Source organism: Lynx rufus, unplaced genomic scaffold (assembly GCF_022079265.1).
Source record: "Lynx rufus isolate CCGP_SWC_20201006 ecotype Redwood Valley unplaced genomic scaffold, mLynRuf1.p SCAF_31, whole genome shotgun sequence".
Taxonomy (NCBI): Eukaryota; Metazoa; Chordata; class Mammalia; order Carnivora; family Felidae; genus Lynx; species Lynx rufus.
Window position 1 is genome coordinate 3897385 of NW_025814847.1, and position 22367 is coordinate 3919751.

The window sequence follows — 22367 nt, forward strand, 5'->3', positions numbered from 1 at the left end:
CTTAGCGGTCAGCGCAGAGCCTGCTTTGGATCCTCTTTCTCTGCACCTCCCCGGATCGTGCTCTCTCTCCCTCTCTCCAGGAAAAAAAAATTTTTTTTTTTTAAATAAAAGGAGGAGATGAGGGACTGGGGGGCCAGAGTGGAGAATCAGTTCACTTCAAGAGATATTTCTACAAGTCAGCAACAAAGACCAACAACCCAATTTAAAAATGAATAGAAGGCAGGCCGTCTGGGTGGCTCAGTCGGTTAAGTGACTGACTTCGGCTCAGGTTATGATCTCACAGTTTTTGAGTTCCAGCCCGCGTTGGCCTCTGTGCTGACAGCTTGGAGCCTGCTTCAGATTCTGTCTCTCTCTCTCTGCTCCTCCCCAACTCGCTTGCTCTCTGTCTGTCTCTCAAAAGTAAATATTAAAAATATTTTTTTAAAAATAGACAAAGGGCTCGAATAGACATTCTTTTCCTTACCTCGGTTCATTAATAAGTATATTCTTCCATTTGCCCAGACCAAAAATCTGGGGGCCATCGCTGAATTTTCTCTTTTTCTCACTCATCACATGCAGTCAGTCTATCATCAGACACCATCGGTTTTATCTTAAAAATCTACCCGGGGGACCTGGATGACTCAGTCCCTTAAGCGACTGACTCTTGGTTTTCACTCAGGTCATGATCTCACATTTGTGAGATGGAACCCCACATCGGACTCTGTGCTGACAGCACGGAGCCTGCTTGGGATCTTCTCTCTCTCTCTTTATCTCTCTCTCAAAATAAACTTAAAAAAATAAACTTTAGGGGCGCCTGGGTGGCGCAGTCGGTTAAGCGTCCGACTTCAGCCAGGTCACGATCTCACGGTCAGTGAGTTCGAGCCCCGCGTCAGGCTCTGGGCTGATGGCTCGGAGCCTGGAGCCTGTTTCCGATTCTGTGTCTCCCTCTCTCTCTGCCCCTCCCCCGTTCATGCTCTGTCTCTCTCTGTCCCAAAAATAAATAAACGTTGAAAAAAAAATAAATAAACTTTAAATATATATATATATATATATATATATATATATATATATATATATATATCTTCAGAGCTTGGCCACTTCCCACCTCCATACTGCCACACCACTCCCAGACACCATCCCTTCCACCTGGATTATCCCAGCAGCTACTCACGGATTTCTTTGTTGACGCTTGCTCCTGCTATGTTCTAATCACAAAGAAGCAGCCAGAATGATGCCTTTGAATTCTAAGTCAGATCATTTTCCCTCCCCTTTTCGAAACACTCCGGTGGTTCCCCATTTATTCAGAATAAAAACCAACATCTACGTGGCAATGGCCTACAGGGTCCTACAATCTCTCTCATACCCACCCCCAGTATCTTTCTCCTTTCATCTGCCTCTATCACTCCTGCCTCAGGACCTTTGCATGGGCTTCTGCTTAAGTCTGGAGGCATTTCCTCTGCCATCCACATAGCCCATGCTTTCATTTACTTCATGTTCCATTGTTCAAACTCTGCCCTATCAGTGAGACCTACTCTGAATCTCCTATTTAAAATTGTACAGGGACTCCTGGGTGGCATAGTCAGTTAAGCATCCAACTCGGCTCAGGTCACGTTCTCACGGTTTGCGGGTTTGAGCTCCGCATTGGGGTCTGTGCTGACAGCTCAGAGTCTGGAGCCTGCTTCAGACTCTGTGTCTCCCTCTTTCTCTGCCCCTCCCCCGCTAGCGCTCTGTCTCTTAAAATAATAATAATAAACATTAAAAAATTTTAAATTGTACACACTCCTTCCACTCAAGCTTCTTTCTGCCACTCGATTCTTTCCTTCATAGCACATCACCATCTACTGTCGGTACCTGTTTGACTTATTTATCTATTATTATCTGTGTCCCACACTAGAATGTATGTATGCTCTATGACCACAAGACTTGTGTGTTCTGTTCAGTAGTGTGCCCTCGGCACCTGACAGCGCCTGTCACATAAAAAGTGCTCAGTAAATATTTGAGTGAATGAATGAATGGATTTCAGCACTGAGAGTGCTTACCATATGCCAGGCACACAGACACCCGGGGAAGCAGCAAGCGGTACAAGAAGGGATTGCAGTGAAGTGGGGGGGGGGGGGCACTAATTCTGCATGGTACGTTAGAGAAGAATCTGGAGGGGATGATGTTCTAGGTGGGAGAAGAACCCCACTGTTCGTTCCTTGAGGTGGGATGTCTGTTCATCTCTGTGTTACCAAGACGTGGAATAACGCCGGGCACTCGGGAAAGGTTTCCACAAAACTGCACAGAGGTGCTCAGAAGCTGTAAGTAGCACCAAGGCGTGTTTGGAGGCGCTGGAGGGAAGGCACGCTGTTCCGAGGTTTTCGTTTCTTTATTCTGGATCTAACGAAAAGCCATCTCAAGTGTTAGGAAGAATTTTTTTTTTTTTAAGTAAGCTTCTCTTGACCCTGACCAGAGAGTGGAGACTGGAGGACAGTGGCAGAAAGGTGAAAGAGACTGGTGCGGGGTCGGCTCTGGTTGTCTCGGTGAGGTGGTCGGGACCCGGTGGGACTAGAGAGGTGCCGAGGAGTTCGAGGGTGAGCGAGGGGGGGGGGCTGGGGACCCACCCAGTGGTGTGGAGGGGTGGCAGAGAGGAAGCGTAGGGTGAGTTCCAAGCCTCCCCTCGTAGGGGAACATTGGAGGGGAGCAGGTCTGGAGGGGATGACAAACTGAACCTGGGAGATGGTGCGTTAGAGACGCCTGGGGTGTGTCTAGTTACAGGTAAGCAGTAGCTAGAGGGGCGGGCAATGCCCTGTCCCCCACGATACCTCTTCCCGGTGGCCGGCCCTGTTGCTGCGTAGTGAGCCCTGTGAGGACAGGAAGCAGACCTGACTCCTGTGTCTCCCACCGTCTAGGCCAAGTTCTGAGCCATAGCAGGTGCCAAGTGCATGTTCGCCAGATGGATGGGCGGATGCGCGTCCTTGGTTAAGAGGCGGGAGTGGAAGCAGCAGGCCTGGAGACCTCAGAGGGAGGGAACCTCTGTCCGAGGGAACCCCTCGGAGAACCCCTGTCCCTGTCCGAGGGAACCCTCAGAGGGAGAGAACAGAGCTCGCGGGAACGAGACGCAGAGGCAGACGGGGAGGCAGGTGAGCACGAGGGCACCGCAGCCGGAGACCAAAGGACGGGTGTTGCAGGAAGGAATTGTTGCCAAAGTCTGCAGAGAGGTCACATCGGGTGAGACTGACCAAGGCTGTGCTCTCACGAACGGTAAGCACCCCCGAGGCCTCGGTCGCCCGAGCGTAGCGCCCCACGCTGCAGGCTGTGGACCTTCTTTCTGACAGGTGAGGAGCTGGGGGGCCGGGGGGGGGGGCAGACAGGGGAGGCTTCTGCACTCACAGCAGGTGCCGCCCCGGAGGCGTGTCCTGCCGGAGGCCCCACAGCCCCGGGTCTCCAGGCCAGCAGGGGAGCCCCGGGAGAAGGCTTGCGGGTCCTTGGAAGAGTGGAAGCCAGGCCCGGGGTAAGAGTGCACTGGGCGGCGGAGGAAGAGGAGTCAGCAGGGGAGAGAGAAACCCCTAGAGAAGCCACGAAAGGCCAGCAACGAAGACACAGCAGGCGGGATCTGGAGGGGACCCTTGTGCATCGGGTTCACAACAGCCAAGAGGTGCAGCCAACCGGGCGTCCGCCCACAGATGAGCAGGTGAGGACATCGAGGCCAGCGCCCCCGGCAGAGCACGCGTCAGCCCCCAGAGAGGAGGGAACGCGTCCTGGGCCCGGGCTAGGCCACGGTGACCCTGGAGGATACTATGGTGAGTGGAAAAAGCCAGTCGCGGAAGGCCAGACGCTGTACAGTAACCCCTGAAGCCCCTGAAGTGGTCAGACTCGTAGCGAGTGGAACGGTGGCTTCCAGGGCTGCAGGGAAGGGGGCTGCAAGACGAAAACGCCCTAGAGATGTTGTTACACAGCAACGTGAACATCGTTGACACTACTGAGCTTTAAAGTGGTTAAGAGGGTAAATGTTACGGTATCTGCTTTGTACCACGATTAAAAATAAATACGTAAATAAAAACAGTAAACCATAAGGGAAGAGAGTTATGGGAAAAGGGTGGCCAGGTGTGAAGGTGACACAGAGGTAGTCTCAGAGAGTCATTTGTGCGGAGAGAGCCAGACCACAGGGCATCGGAGAGGGCGAGGGCCTCCCTGGGGCGGGGGGGGGGGGGGGCAGCCAGAAAGGCCCCTCTCTGGCGTTTGGTGGGGAGGGTGGGGGGGGAGCAGCGTTCTCATGTGTTTGGTTCCCGCAGAGAACACCTAGCACACCTGGGTGGGGAGTGGGGGGGACGGAAGGCAGGGGTCGTGGAGTGAGAGGGTAATGCCGGGGGTCTTGGCAGACAGAGGGAAGGGGCTTGGTTAGCCCGAGGGAGGTGGCACGGGGGTGTGGACAGAGCGCCGCGTGTCAGATTTGGGAGGGGATGGGTGGAGTCCACGAGAGTTGACACCAACCGGGGCCGTGGGGAAGGGGTGCCGAATCGGCGTCACGGGAAGCTGGGACAGCAGGGACCAGTAGCTGCGGGGATCAGAAGCGGCGGGGGTCAGCGACAGGTGAGGCGCGGCCCGGTGGGTCCCGGCTGAGGCTGCCGCCCCCCAGCTGCGCTGGCCTGACAGCGGGGTTTGAGCCACTCTCCTGCAGCGCCTGAGCAGAGGAGAGGGCCGGGGGGCAGGTCCCGGGTGGGGAGCCGGCAGCGCAGGAGAGACCAGTCACCCCACAAACCCTCCCTGCTGACGTCGTGGGACTGCCTGCTCGCCCCACCCCCAGGGTCCTCGGCTACGGCATGCTGCTCGGACAAAAGCACCACTCATAAGCTTTGTCTTTTTAATAAAAAATAAACTGTCTGTGACAAGCAGTTTTCTGAATCCCAAAATAAAGGAGGGGAGAGGACAAAGATCAAGGGGTCAGCCACAGCCAAGGAGTGAACAAGGCTCAGATGACCCCTGTTACTCCAGCCAGGCCAGCAGGGATCACAGTCTCCCCAACCGAAGCAAGAAGGAAGGTGGTCAGACTTCCGGAAAGACTTCCCGGGAGTCAGCGGTGCATGGTTGACAAGGGAGGGGGAGGGCGCATCTCCCTGCAGATCCCGGGGGGGGGGGGGGGCGCTGGCGTCTGAGGTGAGGTGGCGGCTGCGACCAGAGTAGGGTCGCCAGGGGTACTGGCGTGCCGTCCCGTTTGTATGTTGGTGTTTATTACCACAGGGTCCTGGAACACCCCCCCCCTCCCCGCTGGAGGGTTCTGGAACAGCCAAGCTGGAGAGCCTGTGTGCGTGGTGGAAGGAAGGCCCACAGGGGGTCAGGCCGCTGTGTCCAGCCCCGCTGAGGGCTCCTGGTAGCACACAGTGGCAGGAAAAGGTGGTCTTTCGTGGTACTCCCCCACCAAGTCCCAGGTCCCCACAGCCGGCATGGCCAGGCGCCCTGCCCACCCTACAGCCCCGGTCTGTGCCCAGAGTTTAAGCCACCTCAGAGCCCAGATGGTTGTTGTCCGCGTCCACCTCGCCGGCTGAGGTCGTGTGGTCCTTGGGAGGTTGGAGGTGCTGCTTTCTGCTCAGGGGGGCCTTCTCCCCAGGAGGCAGGGTCTCACAGCCCCGCACCTTGCCCCGGGCTCGGAGCGCCCCCAGCGGGGAGGCAAGGAGAAGGAGGAGGGCTCCAGAAAGCACGAGGGCCAGGAGCACAGTGACCGTGAGGAAGTGAGGCCAGTAGGACCGCTGGGCGGCCAGGGCGGCCCCGCCCCCGACCCTGGTCAACGGGGCCTCCACACGTTCCCGGGGGATGCCCGCCAGTTCGGGGTCCAGGGCCAGGGGCTGATCCTGGCTGTGCACCCAGTAGGAGACCACAGGGTAGGAAAAGTCGTTCTCTGTGGCCCAGCACTGGTACAGGCCCCCCGCCCCGTCCTGCAGCAGCAGCAGCAGGGAGCCGTTGTAGACCGCCGCAGAGGCCTCTGGGACCGCCGCTTTGCCGTGACTCCAGCGGTAAGACGCCAGGGCTGACAGGCGGGGGCAGGGGAGCTCCACGATGGAGTTGGGGACAGACAGGACTTCTTTAACTGGAGGTGAAGGGTGAGCGGTTCAGAGAGGGGAGAGGAGGGCAGGAAAGCTGTGCCAACATTTGGACCCTGACTCCCCTCTCCGGCTTCCATTTCGACTCCCCAACTCGACTCTGACCCCTCCCCTATCTCCAGTCTGGACCCCAAACTGACCTCAGTCCATCTGACTCCAGCTCTGCACCAAAAACAGACTGCGGCCTCAATCCTGAATCCCAGCTTAGAGCTCCTAACCTTCCTCCCTAAGCCAGGACCCAAATCCGTCCCAAATCTGGGCGTTCAGGTCTCCAGCCGGGCAGGTGCTGGGGGAAGAGACTGAGGCAGAAAGGCCCATCCCTGCCCAGAAGTCCCTGAGCCTCCCCGCCCCCCACCCCCTGGTTTCGCACTCACTGATTTCGGGGCGGCTCTGAGGCTGGCGGCTTCTGCCCACGGGGCCAGTGGCACAGGCGAACCGTGGGTTCCCTTGCTCCATGTCCTGCCTCCAGGACTTCCTGAGAAGGCGGGGAGAGCACACTCATCCCTTGAAACAGACCAAAGTGGGAAGAGGAGGAGGAAGAGGGGAGGTGAACCCAGGACGGCTTGCTGTGACCCCTCCCCGGGAGGGACGCTGTTGGAGGGAGGAGCCCCCGGAGAGAGGAAGAACCCCGCATGATGCGGAAGAAGGTCCTGGCGGGCCAGCCTCGCTGCCATCCGGGACCGGCACTCACGGGATGGGGGTGGGCAGGAGGCGGCAGGTCCGGGACTCTGGATCCCAGGCACAGTGGGGGTCCCGGGCAAGGACACAGTCCACACAGCTCTCATAGACGCTACAGTTGGCCCGTGGGACCCGCCAGATGCCCCTTGAGGAGCCCGCAAACACTGCACCCTGCAAAAGAGAGGGAGACTGACGGGGTCACCCTGCCCAGTGAGGACCCGGCTCCCAAGCCCCCCACCTCATCGGAGGGCCCCTTGCCACCTGTGCGGGGGCCAGCAGCAGGTTGCGGACAGGTTCAGGTTCAGGGAACAGCTGGATCTCCTCCACCAGATGGACACTGTTGTTCCCACTCCCCACAGCCTTGTGGAGGGACCCCGTGGCTGTGGGGACAGAGCAGAGACTGTCACGGGTCCACAGACCCTTCTAACTCCAGATGGCCTCCCAGCTGTCAGAACGTTCCTGCTGAGCGCAAAGTGCGCAGACACGGGTCTGTCAGGCTGTTGCCTTCGATGCCGCGGGGATCACGTAAGTCCCGTCGTAAGCGGCTCACACCCCTGCCCCTCTGCCCCTCCTGTGCCGGAACCCAGCCCACTTTCCCCACGGACTTGGGGCCGAGGACAGCCGAGTGCTTTCCGGAGGAAACCATGTCACCAGCCACCCTCAGCTCCACCGAGCGTCCCTGCTCCGAGGCACTTCAGTGAAGTCCACCCTGACCACCCTTTTGAAAACCGCCATTTCCTTAACTGGCATTCCTCATCTGCCCTCGTGCCGAATCACTTTCTAATCTCCTAACACGCCGAGTAGTGACTCGTGTGCCGTGTCTATCGGCTGTCTCCGTGCATTCCACACGGACCGAGCTCTGGGGGCGTTCTGCTCTCTGCTGGGACCCAGGGCGGGCACAGCGGACACAGTGGCTGGAAACGTGTCCTAAAAGAAGGAAGGAACCTGCAGGTTTCTTCCACTGAAGCTCAAGGTCACCCCCGCCCGGCCCTCCATAGACGCGCCTGGCAATCTTCCACATTCCCCGCGGGCTCTCTCTCCTCCTTTCCACAACGGCTTTTGAATCTACCCCCTTTCTCTCCAACCCCCCCACCTTCTCTACCCCTCACCCCCAGCCGAAGACCCCGAGTCCTCCAGCTGCACGGAGGGGCCTGCCCATAACCTGCCAGCCACCCACCCAATCCTGCCTGTTCTATTCATTCACCGCCAACCCGGCACGGGTGCTGGCCCCCACCCGTGTCCCGGGCTCCGGCTTCCTGCTCTCTCTGCAACTGTACCTGCCAGTGACCCCCTGGCCTGCCCCTTTCTTCACCACCTGCCCCTCTCCTGGATCCCACTGACCTTTCCTTCTTTAAAAAAAAAGCATGCAGGCTGCCGCGCCCCCCCCCCCCGCAGTGTCCCCTCCCTGCTTCCCCTCACAGCAGACTTCCTAAGGAGGGGCCCTGTCCTGGTTGCTCCCAGTTGCCCTCCCCCTGCCCGCTCTTCACCTCTCTCCATGGCTCCTCCAAGAGAGAAACAGCTCCTGCGAAGGCCCCCAAAGTCCTCTGTGTTTGTCACCCCCTCCAGCACTAAAGCTCAGAAGGCACGGGTAACCCCGCTGTATTTTTAGAGCCTGGCAGGGCACCAGGCACATAGCCAGTACTGAGAAAGCATTTGTCGAATGAAAGCATGAGCGAATGAACTCCAGGGCTTCCCTCCTCAGCCTGAAATGCAGCCCCTACGTGGTCGCCGAGGGAGGTCCTGGAGCCCTTTACTCACTGGTGCCCAGGTACATGACCAGATGGCTGTGCCCGTCGACGCCCTGGACTGTCTCCACCGCGAGTCTCGTGTACTCCACGCCAGACTTCACCAGCACGGGGGTCCCCACCACCTGCTCGTCCATCAGGAAATGGTCCTTCATGAAGGTCAAGGCTTTATCAGAGGAGGGGCCCACGGAGCACTAAAGCGGGGAGGACGAGGATCAGGTCAGCTCTCTCCTTCCCGTGAGCTCACCATTGCCTCTTCCCTCCCTCCCAGCTTCAGGCCTGCTGCGCCTCCCTCCCTTCAAGCAGTCCGCATCTCAGGAGGTGGTTAAACTCTGGAGCTGCCTGGCCTTGAATTCCAGCCTCCGAACACAGTGCCGCGTATATCACAGGCTTGCTGCGCGCACGAGATGCACGAATACGCGAAAAGTAACTAGAACAGGGTGACATGAAGAAGTGCTCAGTAAGTGTTAGCGGTTATTACTTTCCTCCTCCTCATCGCCTTCATCCAGGGTGCCCGGCAGGAAGTAGGGCGACAGCTACCTGCTGCGGGGACCACGTCTCCCTCGTATCGGGAGCCCCGGGCATACCCGGCGCGAGACTGGCACACAGCTCGTGCCCAGTAGTGTTTGTGGAGTCAGCGACTGCATGACGGATGTGACAGAAAGGGGCGGTGTAGCAGGAAGTGCCTGTCACCACGGTGTGGCATGAACTTGCCACATGAGTCTGGCAGAGCCCCTTCTCCATTCGGGGCCTCCTTTTTCTCACCCATAAAGTGAGGGGGACGGCGGACGCGGTGGGCCAGCTGTTCTCCAGAGGCCCTGCCAACACCCGCACGCTGTGTGTCCTGATCTCAGTCAGGATCCTTGTCCTCCACACCCAAAAGTACTATGTTAGGGCCAGCCCAACTCTGTCCCCTGCAAGCTGTGTCCTCGGGTCGGTTTCCCCACCCCGCCCCGCTATGAGCCCCCATTTCCTTGTCTGTAAGTGAGGTAATAACATCCATGTTTCATTCTGATGCCAGAATGAGCACACGCACCTATTCTCACTTCCTCCCCCGAAAACGTGGGGGGTGGGCTAAGGCAGAAAGCTACAGGGACTGGGAGAACAGGAGGGGAAGCGAAGGCAGCCACAGTTTGGAAGCTGGAAAGCAAATGAACAAACAGTAAAAGACTTAGCAGGAAAAAAAGAAAGGACTTTTCTTAAGCCAGCCCTGGGGTAGCCAAAGCTGTCTGATTTACAAGGCAGAATTCCTAAAGGTCATGAGTGAGTGGCCCCAGCCACCTCCAGAAGTGAGGCAAGGGAGGCACGGAGTCAGAAGAGTATTTGGAAGTCTGTCCAGGACAGAGGCTGGTCTCCTGCAGCTCCCGTGGCTGGGAGACTGGCCCTGGCAGGGCCTGGCCCAGGTCTGGAGGCTCACTCTCTGGAGAGGGTAAAGTAGAGGGTCTCTGGGCGGAGGGCACGGGCACGCCACGAAAGCAGGGGTGAAGGCAGGGAGGCTCAGTGCATGCTGAGACTCCTCCCTCACCCCCTCTCCCCCAACGCCGGCAGCCAGGCCGTCCCCCTCCGAGCAGAAGGCTAGAAGAGGGCTCCAGAAAACTGACTGGAGGTCAAAGGTAAGACTTGACGATTTTCATGTTGAGGGTCCCCAAGAAAACCGCCCAGCCAGGCCACCTCCAGGGGACAACAGTGGAGCCAAGTCCCATCCACCGGTGCAGTTTCCAAACAGCTGCATGGTCCCCACCCTCAAGTACAGCAAAGAGCCCAGGGCTACCGGACCAAAACAAACAAATGGAAAACAAACAAACAACACAGCTAAATGATTCAGAGAAAAGAGACCTTCACGCAAAGTAGTATTACCATTTTCAGAGAGCTAAGTGAAGAGAGTGTATCCACGAAACAAGAACATGATGCTACAAAAGAGGACTGTACTTCAAAGAGGGAGCCAGACACCACGTGTGTCCTGAAGGAAGACACACGACCACGGTGAAGGGATCAAATCACACTCATGTTACTGAGTCTCTAGACCCAACCTCCAATGAATTTACAGGAATTCCTTAAACTCCACCACAGAGAGACATGGTCACCAAGATCTAGACAGTGAAAGATTCTACATGACAAGTAAATGGCAAGAGAAAATAAGAAGATGGAAAGGGAATGTATAGATTAAAAGAGACTTAAAAGAACAACGCCTGGGGGCGCCTGGGTGGCTCAGTCAGTTGAGCATCTGACTCTCGATTCCGGCTCAGGTCATGATCTCACAGTTTGTGAGATCGAGCCCCACGTCAGGCTCCGTGCTGACAGTGCGGAGCCTGCTTGGGATTCTCTCTCTCCCTCTCTCTCTGCCCCTCCCCTTCGTGTGTGCTCTCTCTCTCTCTCTCTCTGAAAAGAAACATTTCAAAAAAATAAGAAGACAAAATTGAGACACTCTCCCAGAACGTAGGGCAAAACCGAAGTCTTGGAAAGCTGGACAGGATTTAAAAATGGAGAGGACCAGTCCAGGCGGGCCAGAAAGAAGCAAGAAAACATTCTAACATGAACGTGTCCACTCCATGAGGGAAGGGACTTCCGTCTGCTCTCTTCACTGGTGTATCCATCCCCTAGTGCTTAAAATTTTTTTTTTTTCAACGTTTATTTATTTTTTGGGGGACAGAGAGAGACAGAGCATGAACGGGGGAGGGGCAGAGAGAGAGGGAGACACAGAATCGGAAACAGGCTCCAGGCTCTGAGCCATCAGCCCAGAGCCCGACGCGGGGCTCGAACTCACGGACCGCGAGATCGTGACCTGGCTGAAGTCGGACGCTTAACCGACTGCGCCACCCAGGCGCCCCAATCCCCTAGTGCTTAAAACAGTGGCAGGCAGCCTCAAAATCTGTCTGTTCATTAAGAAGAAAATAGGGGGAAATAGTTCAAGAAAACTTCAAACTGCAGGAACATCTTCCCAGGCTGAATGTCCAGCACAATAAATGAACAGAGTCCCGTCAAAGCACAATACTGTGAAATTTCAGAACTGGGGACAAAGACAAGGCACTACAAGATTGCAGTGAGAAAAAAACAGGACATTCAGAGACTTAAGAATCAGAATAGCTCTGGGTATCTCAGTAACCCCCTGGGTAATAACAGGGCAAGCCTTCCAAGTTTTGCAGGAAGCTTAGTTCTAGTCTAGAATTACCCGCGCACATCAAACTACCAAATGTGAAAGTCGAATAAAGACATTTTCAGACACTCAGTCTCAAAAAGTTTACCTCCGCTGTATCCCTTTCCAGGAGTCTATGGAGGCCACGTTCATGAAATAAGATAGTAAAACAAGAAAGGAAAAAAAAAAAAAAGAGGAAGTCACAGGTTGCAAGAAACACGAGAATGTCACGGACAGATACAAAGGGAAAGCCCAGAATGATGAGCAGGGAAATTCCAGGATGGCAGCAGTGCCCTGGCCCCGGACGGCCAGCCGCTGGTCCAGGCCGCAGTGGATAGGAGCCGTTTCCAGGAACGTGAAACCGTTTGAATGCCTAATGGCTGTGTCTTCAGAAGAAATGCAGATAATTGAGGAAGAGTCTGAGGTTGAATTAATGATAAGAGCTTAGAAAACAAAGCAAGCAAAAAAAAAAAAAAAAGTGAGAGAGAGATAATTACTAACCCCAGGGAAAATTTTTAATTATGTAAAAAGGAAAAGTAATCATGGCCTTCTACGTAGCTCAGTGGTGCAGAAGAGTCCGATATAAATATTGATCTAACCAAAATTGTGACAAAACTACCCTGGGAGATGAGGGGTGGGTGCAGTGGTGTGCTGGCAAAGCAGTTCCGGTGTGGGCGTCGGGGATCCCTGTCTCCTGACTCATCGGGTTTGCCAACTGCCGTGACCTGTACTCCCCCCGTGGCTGACCTCAAGCTACCAGCGTAATGTCAGTGCCCACGAATTTGGAAAGAGACGCACAAAAACAGTTCTTGCTAGCTGCTGCAGGCCACACGCTACTGGAGGGCGAGGGGGGGGGGGTGGGGTGGCAGGGGGGAGGGGGAGGAACACAGTTAAGTCCTCACCATCCAGAACGGGGAATCCAATAGATCCTGCCTGAAAATGAAGCATTAAGAGGCGGCAATAAAAGTATGTTAGAGACGGGGCGGGGCGCCTGGCGGGCTCAGTCGGTTAAGCATCTGACTCTTGATTTCGGCTCAGGTCACGATCTCACGGTTCGTGGGATGGACCCCCGCGTCGGGCTCTGCGCTGACGGCACCCAGCCCGCTTGGGATTCTCTCTCTCTGCCCCTCCCTTGCTCGCACTCTCTCTCTCAAAATAAGTAAGTGAACATTTGAAAATAAAAGCGCGTTAGAGATTAGGAGATAAATACACAAAGTATCGGCTAAGAGAGTTGAAGGGGGTTGTCCCTCTAGAGAGGGAAAAGCGTAGGGCAGGGAATAAGGCAGATTTTTATAACCGACCGTGTAGCTCTCTAGGATTCTTTAGATGGTGACCGTATAGCACTCGGATCAAAAAACAAGAGTTGAATAACAAACGCAGATGAAGATGCCAGGCAGTCCTTGGCACAGCCCGTGCCCCCTTGTCTCCTCAGTGATGTACTCAGGTAAGTGGTGTGCACTTAGCGGAGGGGGTGCTTCTCTGTGGGTGGGATGGGGTTGGAGCAGCTGGGCCAAGTGTGTATCTGAGCAGACAGGGCCGGTTAGGGCAGGAAGCACCAACGACTGGACACTCACTGCGCCGCGACAGGTCCTTTGACATGGGGGAAGTGTGTGTGTGTATCTGTGGAGGGCGGTCGCTCGGTGTTGGGGGTGGTACTCACGCTGCCTGGCCGGGGACTGATCTCGGGAACCCCGTAAGTGGTCCAGCGTGAAGTCTCTTTGTTCAGCTCCTTGTACTTCCCCTCAAAGACACGTCTGAAGTCCTTGAGAGAGAAGGCACAGACGGCAGAGCTCCTGGTCCCACCGATCTGCCTGGGGACAGCCAGAGGGGACACTGTTATCTCTCTGCTATACCAGGAAGCTCCCCCTGTAGCCCTGGCCCACCCTGGTCAGAAAGCCCAGGAGGGAAGGGGTGTGGAGGGTGGGGCTGGCCTACTGATGCCTAGTCTCCCCGAGCTGTGGTGATAAGGCCGGGGGAGTCCCTTGCGGACCGTCTTGGGACCTGAAGTGTGATTATCCTTAAGGAGACGTGATTGGGGCTCAGGCCGTGGGGGTGGCTGCTGCCTGTCTTGCCCAGGCTGGGCTGTACCCATGGGAGGGGCAGTGTAAACAGTTCCCAACAGGCTCCAGACGAAGCCCTGCTCCTTTTGGTCCTACTGATTCCTGATCCTCAGGGAACCAACCAGAGCCTGACTATGAGAATATTTGTATTCCTTCAGCCCTGGCCTGTGGACAACAGGTTTCTCTTGTTCTCTTTAACCTGATTGTGGCTCACAATCCTGTTCTCGGTTCTGGATGCCATTGATACCAGCCTCTGCTTACAGCAGGTATTTTTGGTACCTGACACATTGTCAGGAAGTACCTAAACACCGTGTGACCAGATCACAGCAAATCAACTGACTTTTCTCAGCCTCCAAGCAATGACTATTTTAGCTTTAGTGATACTGATGGTGTTTCCCTTTTTGCTTTGGCCATTAGGAAGCTCAGAGCTAAATTGTGATCAGCACCTGGCACTGCATAAATGACAAACATCTGTAATGCGTCGCCCCAGTCCCTGCCTTGTCTTATTTTTCTTTTACTCCTGTTTCCTTATCAGTTTTTATCGTATCTTGTCTCAATGTTTGCCTTTGGTAAGCTGTCTCCTATCCTTTTTGGAACCAGGCAGGCTATAAACTAGTAAGAACCTGAGTTTTCTTTTTCCATCTACATGAAGGGGGTGGGTCTGATCTGTGGGACTTGGTGGCGATCACACGCCTTCCTAGGTGAGCTGCGCGGAGTGACAGCTCCAACCCGCCGGCCCCACGACCCGCGCGCGCAGCCCCCGCGTTCCCGCCGCTCTGCTCACCACTGGGAGCTGAAGGTGGCGTAGACGCGGGCGTCTGCGGAGGCAGTGGCGGGCAGCAGCACCGCGTGGCGGACGACGTTGAAAGGCAGCTGCCCCGGCTGCGCGCAGAGCAGCTGCGCCTTCAGGAAGGTGGTCCACTTCTTCTGCAGCAGCTTGTCTCCGCCCACGTCGTTCTAGGGCCGCGTGGGCGGAGTCAGTGGCGCCCCGCCCCGCTCCGCGCGAGCCCTGCGCCCCGCCTCCCGCGCGCCCGCCCCGCTCCCATTGGGTCCTGGGCGCTCGGCCCCGCCTCTGCCATCTCCCCATTGGCTGCCCCGCGGCCAGCGCCGCCTCCCGCCCGGGCCGCACACCTTGCAGACTCTGGCCACGCGGGACGTGTGGAGCTTCTCGAAGAACTCGAACTCGCTGGCCGTCTCCTCGAAGAAGAAGTAGACGAAGTGGGTCGAGGGGATGGCTGCCACGAAGGAGGCGTCCGCTGCGGGGCGGGGCAGATAGGCTTAAGGCTGGGACTACCCCCGCCCCCACCCCCCCAAGCTCTGGTCCGCAGACTGGATGCCTAGAGGCCGGCCGAGGGTGGCCCTGGGGGGGGGGTGGGGGTGGGGGACACCTGGTCCCTTTTGTGTTTCCTGACGCTTCGCGGGGCCGAGAACTGCACCCCCAGCAACAGTACTGCCTCGCACGGAGGAGGCCCCCTTCAAGAAGGACACAAGGGGGAACAGCGGGTCTCAGGTTCTCAGGCCTGACCTCCGCGCTTGCTCTGGGACGGGCCAGACCTGTGCTGGGGACTGGGGTCCTTACGCTGCAGCCAGCGGAGGAAGTTGTCGGTCTTGAGGACAGGCTGGGGTCCCAGCGTGCGGATCAGGATGGGCTCGCTGCCCAAGAAGTTGTTCATGGTGCCAGAATAGAGCATCCCATCTAGGGCGGGGAGAGGGCGGGAGGCCTCCTGGTTGGAGGGGGTCCCTGCTCTCCTCAGACCTGCCTCTGCCTGGGGCCAGCATTCACATCGGTCTCTGGCCCCCTTCTGTGTTCTACACCTTCCTGTGGTGCCCAGAGCCCAGCTCACAGACCCCGCTGAGCCCCCTTCTTAGGGAATGCTGCCTCAGGGAATAGTCATGCCTTGTGTCCCTCTGTGCACTGGCCTCGTCCAGCCTTCCTCTGGTTGCTCCCTCACAGGCCCAGCAGAACCACTTGGCGAGTAGACTCACTCCTGGTTCCCCAAAGGTGGCTGTGTTTTCTGCCTCCACCCCTTGGCCCTACCCTTCTCTTCCTGGAACATCTTCGTTGCCCATCTACGTATCTTTCAAGGTCCAACTCAAAAGCCAAAGGCCACCTCTTCCAGGAAACCAGGGCGGGGAATCTGTTATGGTCTGTGTCTGGGAGGGCACAGGCCGTGATTTCTCGTAAACTCCACAGAAAAAATGGCTGAGCCTCAGGCCTCTCTTCTGCCCAAGACCCTTCCCGGACCCTCTTGCCTGTGTGAACCTCTCTATATCTACCTCCCTCCACCTCCTTTGGGGCAGCTTCGGCGGGACCGGTTGGGGTGCCCGAGTCTCTCTCTGATCTGGTGCCCTGAGGCTCCTGGCTTCCCCTCCCTCCATCCCCTGCCTTTCAGAAAACTGTCAGATTCCATAGTTCCCAGAGTGACCTGGGAAGGCAGATACTGGAAACCTGATACTCACCTGCCAAGACAGCTGTGTGCTTATGGGCGGGGTCGAAGGGGCTTTGGCCTTTCCCCTCCACAACTTTGTCCTGGGAGATGGGCATCAGGTAGGAATCTTGGAGTTCCTAAAGTGGGGGGGAGAGGCTGGGGGCCAGAACGCCAGGGTCTCATGTCTGGGAAATGAAGGGCTTGAGGGAAGGAGAGGAACATGGAGGGGAGGTGGGGCCAGGAAGCTCACGAGGGTCCTGCATCTGGAAGAGCAGAGTTTTCCAGAGCTCCAGAGGATGGGCCGGGAGTAGGTGTGGAAGGGATGCTTGGGTCCGAGAGCTGGGTGCCCAATAACTCACGATGAAGGTACAAGCGGGGCTGAAGGCGAAGGTGCCACATGTATATAGGTGGGTGGCGTTGAGAGAGACCAGGACACGGATAAAGTTGAAGCACTGTGTCTGGGGAGACAGAGAATTCAGGCTGCCCCTCCCTTGCTGGGGGGGAGAGGGCAGGGCACCCCCGACGCAGTCTCAGTACGTTTTCACAGAGGGTGATGCAGGCGTCCTAGTGGAAACAAGCATCCTCCGCTGCCTGTCCCACCTGAGGTCTTCCGGTGGCGGTCTGGGGGCTCTGCCCAGAGCCCCTGCACCCCCACTTCGGCTTACCTCATTACTCTTCTTCTTAAAGGCACATTCTCTCTTTTTTTGGTCACTGGCCGGCCAGGGTATCTGCAGTGGGGAGTGGGGAGGGAGACGAACGAAAGTGAGGTCTTCGGCTCTAGCTTTGACGTGCTGCCCTCTCCTTGGGCCAGGTGTGAAGTCACCGGAAGGCATGGTGGCCAGTGACATGCTAATGAGCTGTAATAACATCAGCTTGTGACTGTGGCCACTGCTCTGATGATGCTGGCGTTCCTTGGGACGCAGCTCTGTGGTAGAACACGGCCTGCAGAATCAGACCTGAGTTTGAATCCAGAATCGGCCGCTTGGTGGGGAAGTGATCTCAGTCAATTGCACAGGCTTCTGGAGGGCACCCACCAGGAACATATGCAAAGTACCCTAGGGCAATGCCTGGTATACAGAGCAGCTGTTGTCAAACCACACGTTTCCTGGAGAAATGGTTTAAAATGTCGGTTCCTGGCTGCCACCTCAGAGAAGCTGCGTCTTCACCCGGCAACCCATATGCGCAGGTGGCCCACAGGCCACACGCTGAGAGGCACAACCGGGAGATGCTCAGAAATTGCTCCCTCTCTCCCTCCTTCCTTCCTCCCCCCCTCTTCCTCACACCATTCCCGTTAGGAGGCTGACCGTAATTTAATACACAGGCTTCAGTGATTTCTACCAGTGGGTGGATGTCATGTTATTGATGTCATTGGAGTCAGGGTTTCTGTCGTATGTCAATGATTTCCATTTCAGCCATTCTAGCAGCTAGTATCGTTCAAGCGGAAGGCAGGGTACCAGCAAGTGGGGAGACCACTATGGTATGTCTTCTCTGTTCTGCAGACCGGGTACATCCGACCCGGTAGGATGGGTAGTCGGTCATGCGTAGGCAGACCAGGCACGGGGGTGGGGAGGCACTGTCGGCCCCCTCCCCACCCCCAGCCCAGGCCCTTCACCCCTGGCCTGCTCACCATGTTCTTCAGCTTTGGCGTCCCTGGATCCTGGATGTTCAAGGCCAGAATGGCCTCCCGAGCCCCCACGTAGAGAGTGCCTCCATCACCACTCAAAAGCAGAGTGTCGAAATCCTGGAGGCCCTTCTGGTGGAAGAGGCTGAGAACCCTGCGTCCGTCCCCTGTTGGGAGTTGAGGAGAAGGGGTGAGTGATGAGGGCTGGCTGGGCACAGAGCTGACTTCCGAGACTGAGGTGGGGAGGGGACGTGTTGGCAGAGTGTGCCCCCCCGCCCCAGGCCCTGGCAGCCAGACCTACACTCCACCAGCAGCCGCTGCACCCCCCCCTTCACCCACCCTGCTGGGAGGGCGGGAGTTTTGTGTTGATCCCACAGCGGAGAGAAGAGGCAGCCAGAGACAGGGTAACGACAGCCCGGGGCTGGGGAAGGGTGGCCTGAACCCAAGAGACACACAAAGGGCCAGCAAATAGAGTGAGCCACAGTGGACACACTTCCAGGCCTGGCGGGGGTGGGGGGCTGTGGGGGGCAGGGGGAGGAGCAGGGGGAGCAGAAGACAGACAGACAGATAGGACTGTGTGTCAGGGTGGCCGTAGGCTGTAGGGTCACACTCCCCAACCCCCCTTCCCTTCTCTCGCAGGACATTTCCACCACTAGAATCACTGTCATCAGCTGAACAGAGAGGAAACGTTCATCCCCAAAGGCCCCTGTGGGCGTGTCTGGCTGGCACCTGTGTGGGGGCAGCGAGCCGGCCACCGGGAGGCAAGTGAGGCCCTCATGGTCACCTCAGGGTGGCGGTGGTGCCGGGGGGATGCTCCTGTCCCGCTGGTACATCGGCAAGGGGACAGGCTCCCCCCCCCCCCCCAGGGCTGTGTTTGCACGTCAGCCCTGGAGGCCTGTCCTGTCTAGCTAAGCGTTCCCTTTGGAAGCTGTGAGAATCTCAGGGCCAAAAGGAGAAGTCGGCAAGGTGCTGGAAGGGGTGGCCCCCCCAGACCTGCGTGAACCCCTCGGTTACTGGACGCCCCATCGTGCGGCATGACCTCCGGGCCTCGCATCTGCTTCCCACGCAGAACCCGGAGGGCGGGCTGAGTACCAGCGTTGCTTATGTTGGGGATGCCAGCACTGGACGCAGAGGCGTCCTCGCCAACAGCGGCCAGCGTGCGTGTCCTTTACCAGGTTGCCCCAGACAGATACCAGAGACACAGCCGTGCCCAGGAGACCCTGCGCCTACAACTCCTGGCATATCCCTTCCTGAGCCTTCTGCCTGGAGCTGAGAGGGCGGGCGGCAGAGCGTCAGGGCCCGCACCCCAGCGGGCCACCCCGAGTTCTCTTATTCCTGGCGTCTGGACGTGGCGCGGTCCAGCACCCTCTGTGTGGTTGTTGCGGGCCTGGTGTGTGCGGGGCCACCGGGTCCACGGATGATCTCCTAGCGTGGCTGTGGCTTTGCGGGCACGTGGGGGAGTGAAAGCAGTTAGGGGTTGGAAGCGCCCGGCTTGAGGACAGTGACATGTAAGGAGGGAAAGAAAAACCACCAGCCCTGGAGAACCCCCCGGCCCCTTCCTCTCCTCCCTTGGTCTTCCCCCTTAGTCTTCCGGCCGTGGCCCATAGTTTCCTCATCCACCCCTTCCTCTGCCCCTCCCCTCCAGCTCAGCTTGCCGCCCTGCGCTACCTGGCCGTCGGACGCTTACCTGCGTGGTAGATGACCCTGGGTAGGGGCCCCTGCCCAGCGGCCCCCGCGGTCAGCAGCCGTGGCAGCAGAAACAGCCAGAAGAGGAAAAGGCCCGGGAGGCTCCAGGGGTCCGGGCCCGGGGCTAGGAGGGCCATGCTCAGCCAGAGGCTGTCACCAGATGGCTCTGCGGAAACAGACACCCAGACACCCTCTGGGTGAGCAGGCCTCACCACATCCCCCCCGGGGAGCCAATAGGAGAGCCCCAGGCAGCAGAAGTGCGCGTGGGGGTGGGGGGTGCCGGGGAGGGGACAGTTTCCTTTCCAGAGTGCCTTCTGAGTCTCACTTCCATCGTCCACGGGCACCAGCCTGCTGCCTCGAGCTCCCCTGTGGGTCGGAGTCCAGCTTCCTGGCTGCCCTTCTGATCTTCGGCCCCCAGCAGCCCTGCTCTGCCCTCTCTCACCTGAGTCTCAGGAAGTCCTTCTTGCTGTCTACCCTTTGCCTTCCCTCCCCCGTCGCCCGGAGCCCAGACCTTTCCCTTCCCCGGGCCCAGGCAGGGGACTTTCTGGGGAGCAGCTTCCTACACTCAAAATGTAGGTTAATCAGACCCATCTCTGCTGGGACTTTCAGATCTGTGGCCGACCTCTCCCCTGCCCTCAGAGGACCCAGGCAGGCCTGATTCTGCCTATGCTGACCTCTCCCCTTCCCCTGCTGGGTGCAGGTCTTTGACACTCTGGCCTACCCGGCCCTCCCTTGTAGGGAGGTAATGAGGGGCCGCGCCACCAGGCAGCTCTGCGGCTGCCCCTCCCCCTGCTCTCTGACTCCCTGGGTCGCTGCATCGAGGTCCCCAGGATCATCACCCCCCAGCCGCCCACCTCATCGCACATACCCTCGAGCCAGCCACAGTGCAGAACCCCAGGAGTCCAGAGTCTTGGGTAGGGGTGCATCCAAGGGAAAGAAGAAGGGGCTTCCTAGGCCCCAGAGGCAGGGGACAGGGGACGGAAGGTCAGCCCGGCTGGGCCGGGAGTGCGGCCCGCCAGGTACCCATAGCGCCAGAGCCCAGCCGGCACTGAGAGCTCTGGAAAACCAGAATTTCCACCTCTGGAGTCGAGTTGTGACAGATCCCTGGCTCAGGCGGAAGTGGGGGGGGGGGAACGCTGGGAGGGCAAGAAAGGAGACACGCCTCTGCCCCCCCCCTCCGTCTATCCAGAAAGTTTCTGGGCCATGCCAGCCACCCCACTGCCCTCTGTCGTGCCACCTCTAGTCCAACCAGCCCGGGAGTGGCTTCTCTTGCTCAAGATTTCTCAGATAGGACGTGACCCTGTCCTCTCTGTTCCTCTTTTCGCTCACCCACAAAGCGGGGTCTCTCCACGGCTGTGTGCTCAGAAGTGCCTGCGGTGGTCTCCCCTGGGGACCCCCGCTTCAGGGGGGCCGCAGTCTTGAAAGACTAAGAGGGCTGCGTTGGGCTCTCCCCCGTGGCTGGTTCCCTCCCACGGCCTGGCGTCCATCCCTCCCCGGGGCAGCATCAGGCCAGGGGGGGGAGCCCAGAAAACTTCCCATCTGAGCTCACACCCAACCCCCCAGTGTCTGCTCACCTCTCCCTGGAGGCCCCGGGGCGGGGGGAGCCTCCCCATGCAGGGTTAACGAGGCATCTCCAGCCGGGGCGCACAACCTATAAAGTGGGTAGCTTCCGGCGCACTCGGCCCCGGGCCGGCCGGCTGCTGGTTTAAGAGCACGGCCATCCCGGGGCTAACCTGACTCCAGCTGGTGACCCAGCTCCTTCTCACACTGCCGTAGCTCAGGCAGGATGGCCTTCCTGCCGTGTCACTGCCATCCTTCTGGTCGTGGTGCAGCCCGTCATTCCCTAGAATTCCCGGTCAGGGCCCACTCATCTTCCCTCAGTTTCTCTGGGGGCTGGTCCCAGCCGGAGCCCTCCTGACAACTGTTTCGTGGCGACTAGCCTAAGACTCTCCCAGACTTTCATGGAGGCTGGTGGCCAAGTCCTGGGGAGAAGCCAGGGGCCACGCCACTCAGAGAAAGTCTTCCAGACTCAGAATCCAGGGAAGGGAAGATCCCTCCTGGACTCCGCCTTCTGCGCCTCCCCAACCCCTAGTCCAGATCTGGGGCCTGCTCTGCCCCTTGGCCTCTCTGCTTGAACAGATTGGCTTATCTGGGTCACAGGGAGGGGTTCTGACTGCGGGGGAGACGGGGGAGGCAGCCCAGCTCCAAACTCCCAGCCCGACGCCCCGCGTCTGCCCTCTGGAAGTGCTCAGTTCACCGGGCTGGCCCTAGTTCCTCCTGCCCCAGAGACCCGAGGATTCTCCTTCCCCAGCCCCTCCCGCCAACATGAGTAGTTCGCGGTATTAGGCCTCGGTCTCCCCAACAGTTTTAGCAGATGGGCACCATAGTCCCATTTCGCAGATGAGGAAAGTGATGTTACGCAGCGAGAAGCCAAGTTAGACTCAGATGGGCCTCGTTCAGAAGCCAACCCCTTGGCCACCCAGCGTGGTCCCTTCTCCGCTCTGAGCCACTTGGATGGGGAAGACACCTCGGAGGGAGGGGGTGGCCAGCTCTGGCTCTTCTGGGCTGAGAAACTGTACCTCAGGGACTCCCGATTCCGGAGGGGACAGAGACCTCTCGGGCCATCAGGTACGAGCACCAGCCCCACACGCAGCAGGGCCATCCGCTTCCGCGGGAGAGCCTGCCGGGGGGAGGACACCCCGCCCACCACCGTCCCTCTTGCGTGGGGGGGGCTCTGGAGTCGGAGGCAAAGTCACACGGCCATCACCCCCCGTGCGGCTGGGGAGCCCACGGCCAGGGTGGCTTCAGGGGCACATGACCCGGGCAGTCACGGGGGCCCCCCATTCGGAAGGGCCCACACGTGACCTAGTGCTCTCCTGCTGCCGTCCTGAAGGTGCCTGATCACTGCTGAACGCGGGACCCCACGTCTTCACTCTGCGCCAGGCCCGCAAGTGACGGA

The 22367-nt window shown here is 58.3% G+C and overlaps 1 protein-coding gene across 2 annotated transcripts; it reads right to left on the bottom strand.

The window, feature by feature from the left end:
- Window positions 1-4808: 4808 nt before the first annotated feature.
- On the bottom strand, window positions 4809-20471 carry SEMA4A (semaphorin 4A). 2 transcript variants are annotated; one of them, XM_047092766.1, is made up of 15 exons: window positions 20277-20471; window positions 19410-19574; window positions 17729-17889; window positions 16767-16829; window positions 16461-16559; window positions 16133-16238; window positions 15252-15368; window positions 14804-14928; window positions 14457-14629; window positions 13273-13423; window positions 8493-8673; window positions 6996-7114; window positions 6748-6905; window positions 6431-6531; window positions 4809-6043 (listed from the first exon to the last, which is right to left on the bottom strand). In XM_047092766.1, exons 1-15 carry the CDS (start codon window positions 20332-20334, stop codon window positions 5451-5453), a joined length of 2370 nt encoding a protein of 789 aa, XP_046948722.1. In that variant the 5' UTR covers window positions 20335-20471; the 3' UTR covers window positions 4809-5450. The 2 variants fall into 2 exon arrangements, with proteins under 2 accessions (XP_046948722.1, XP_046948723.1); XM_047092767.1 differs by lacking the exons at window positions 16461-16559; window positions 16767-16829; window positions 17729-17889; window positions 19410-19574; window positions 20277-20471 and adding an exon at window positions 16352-16437.
- Window positions 20472-22367: the final 1896 nt, after the last annotated feature.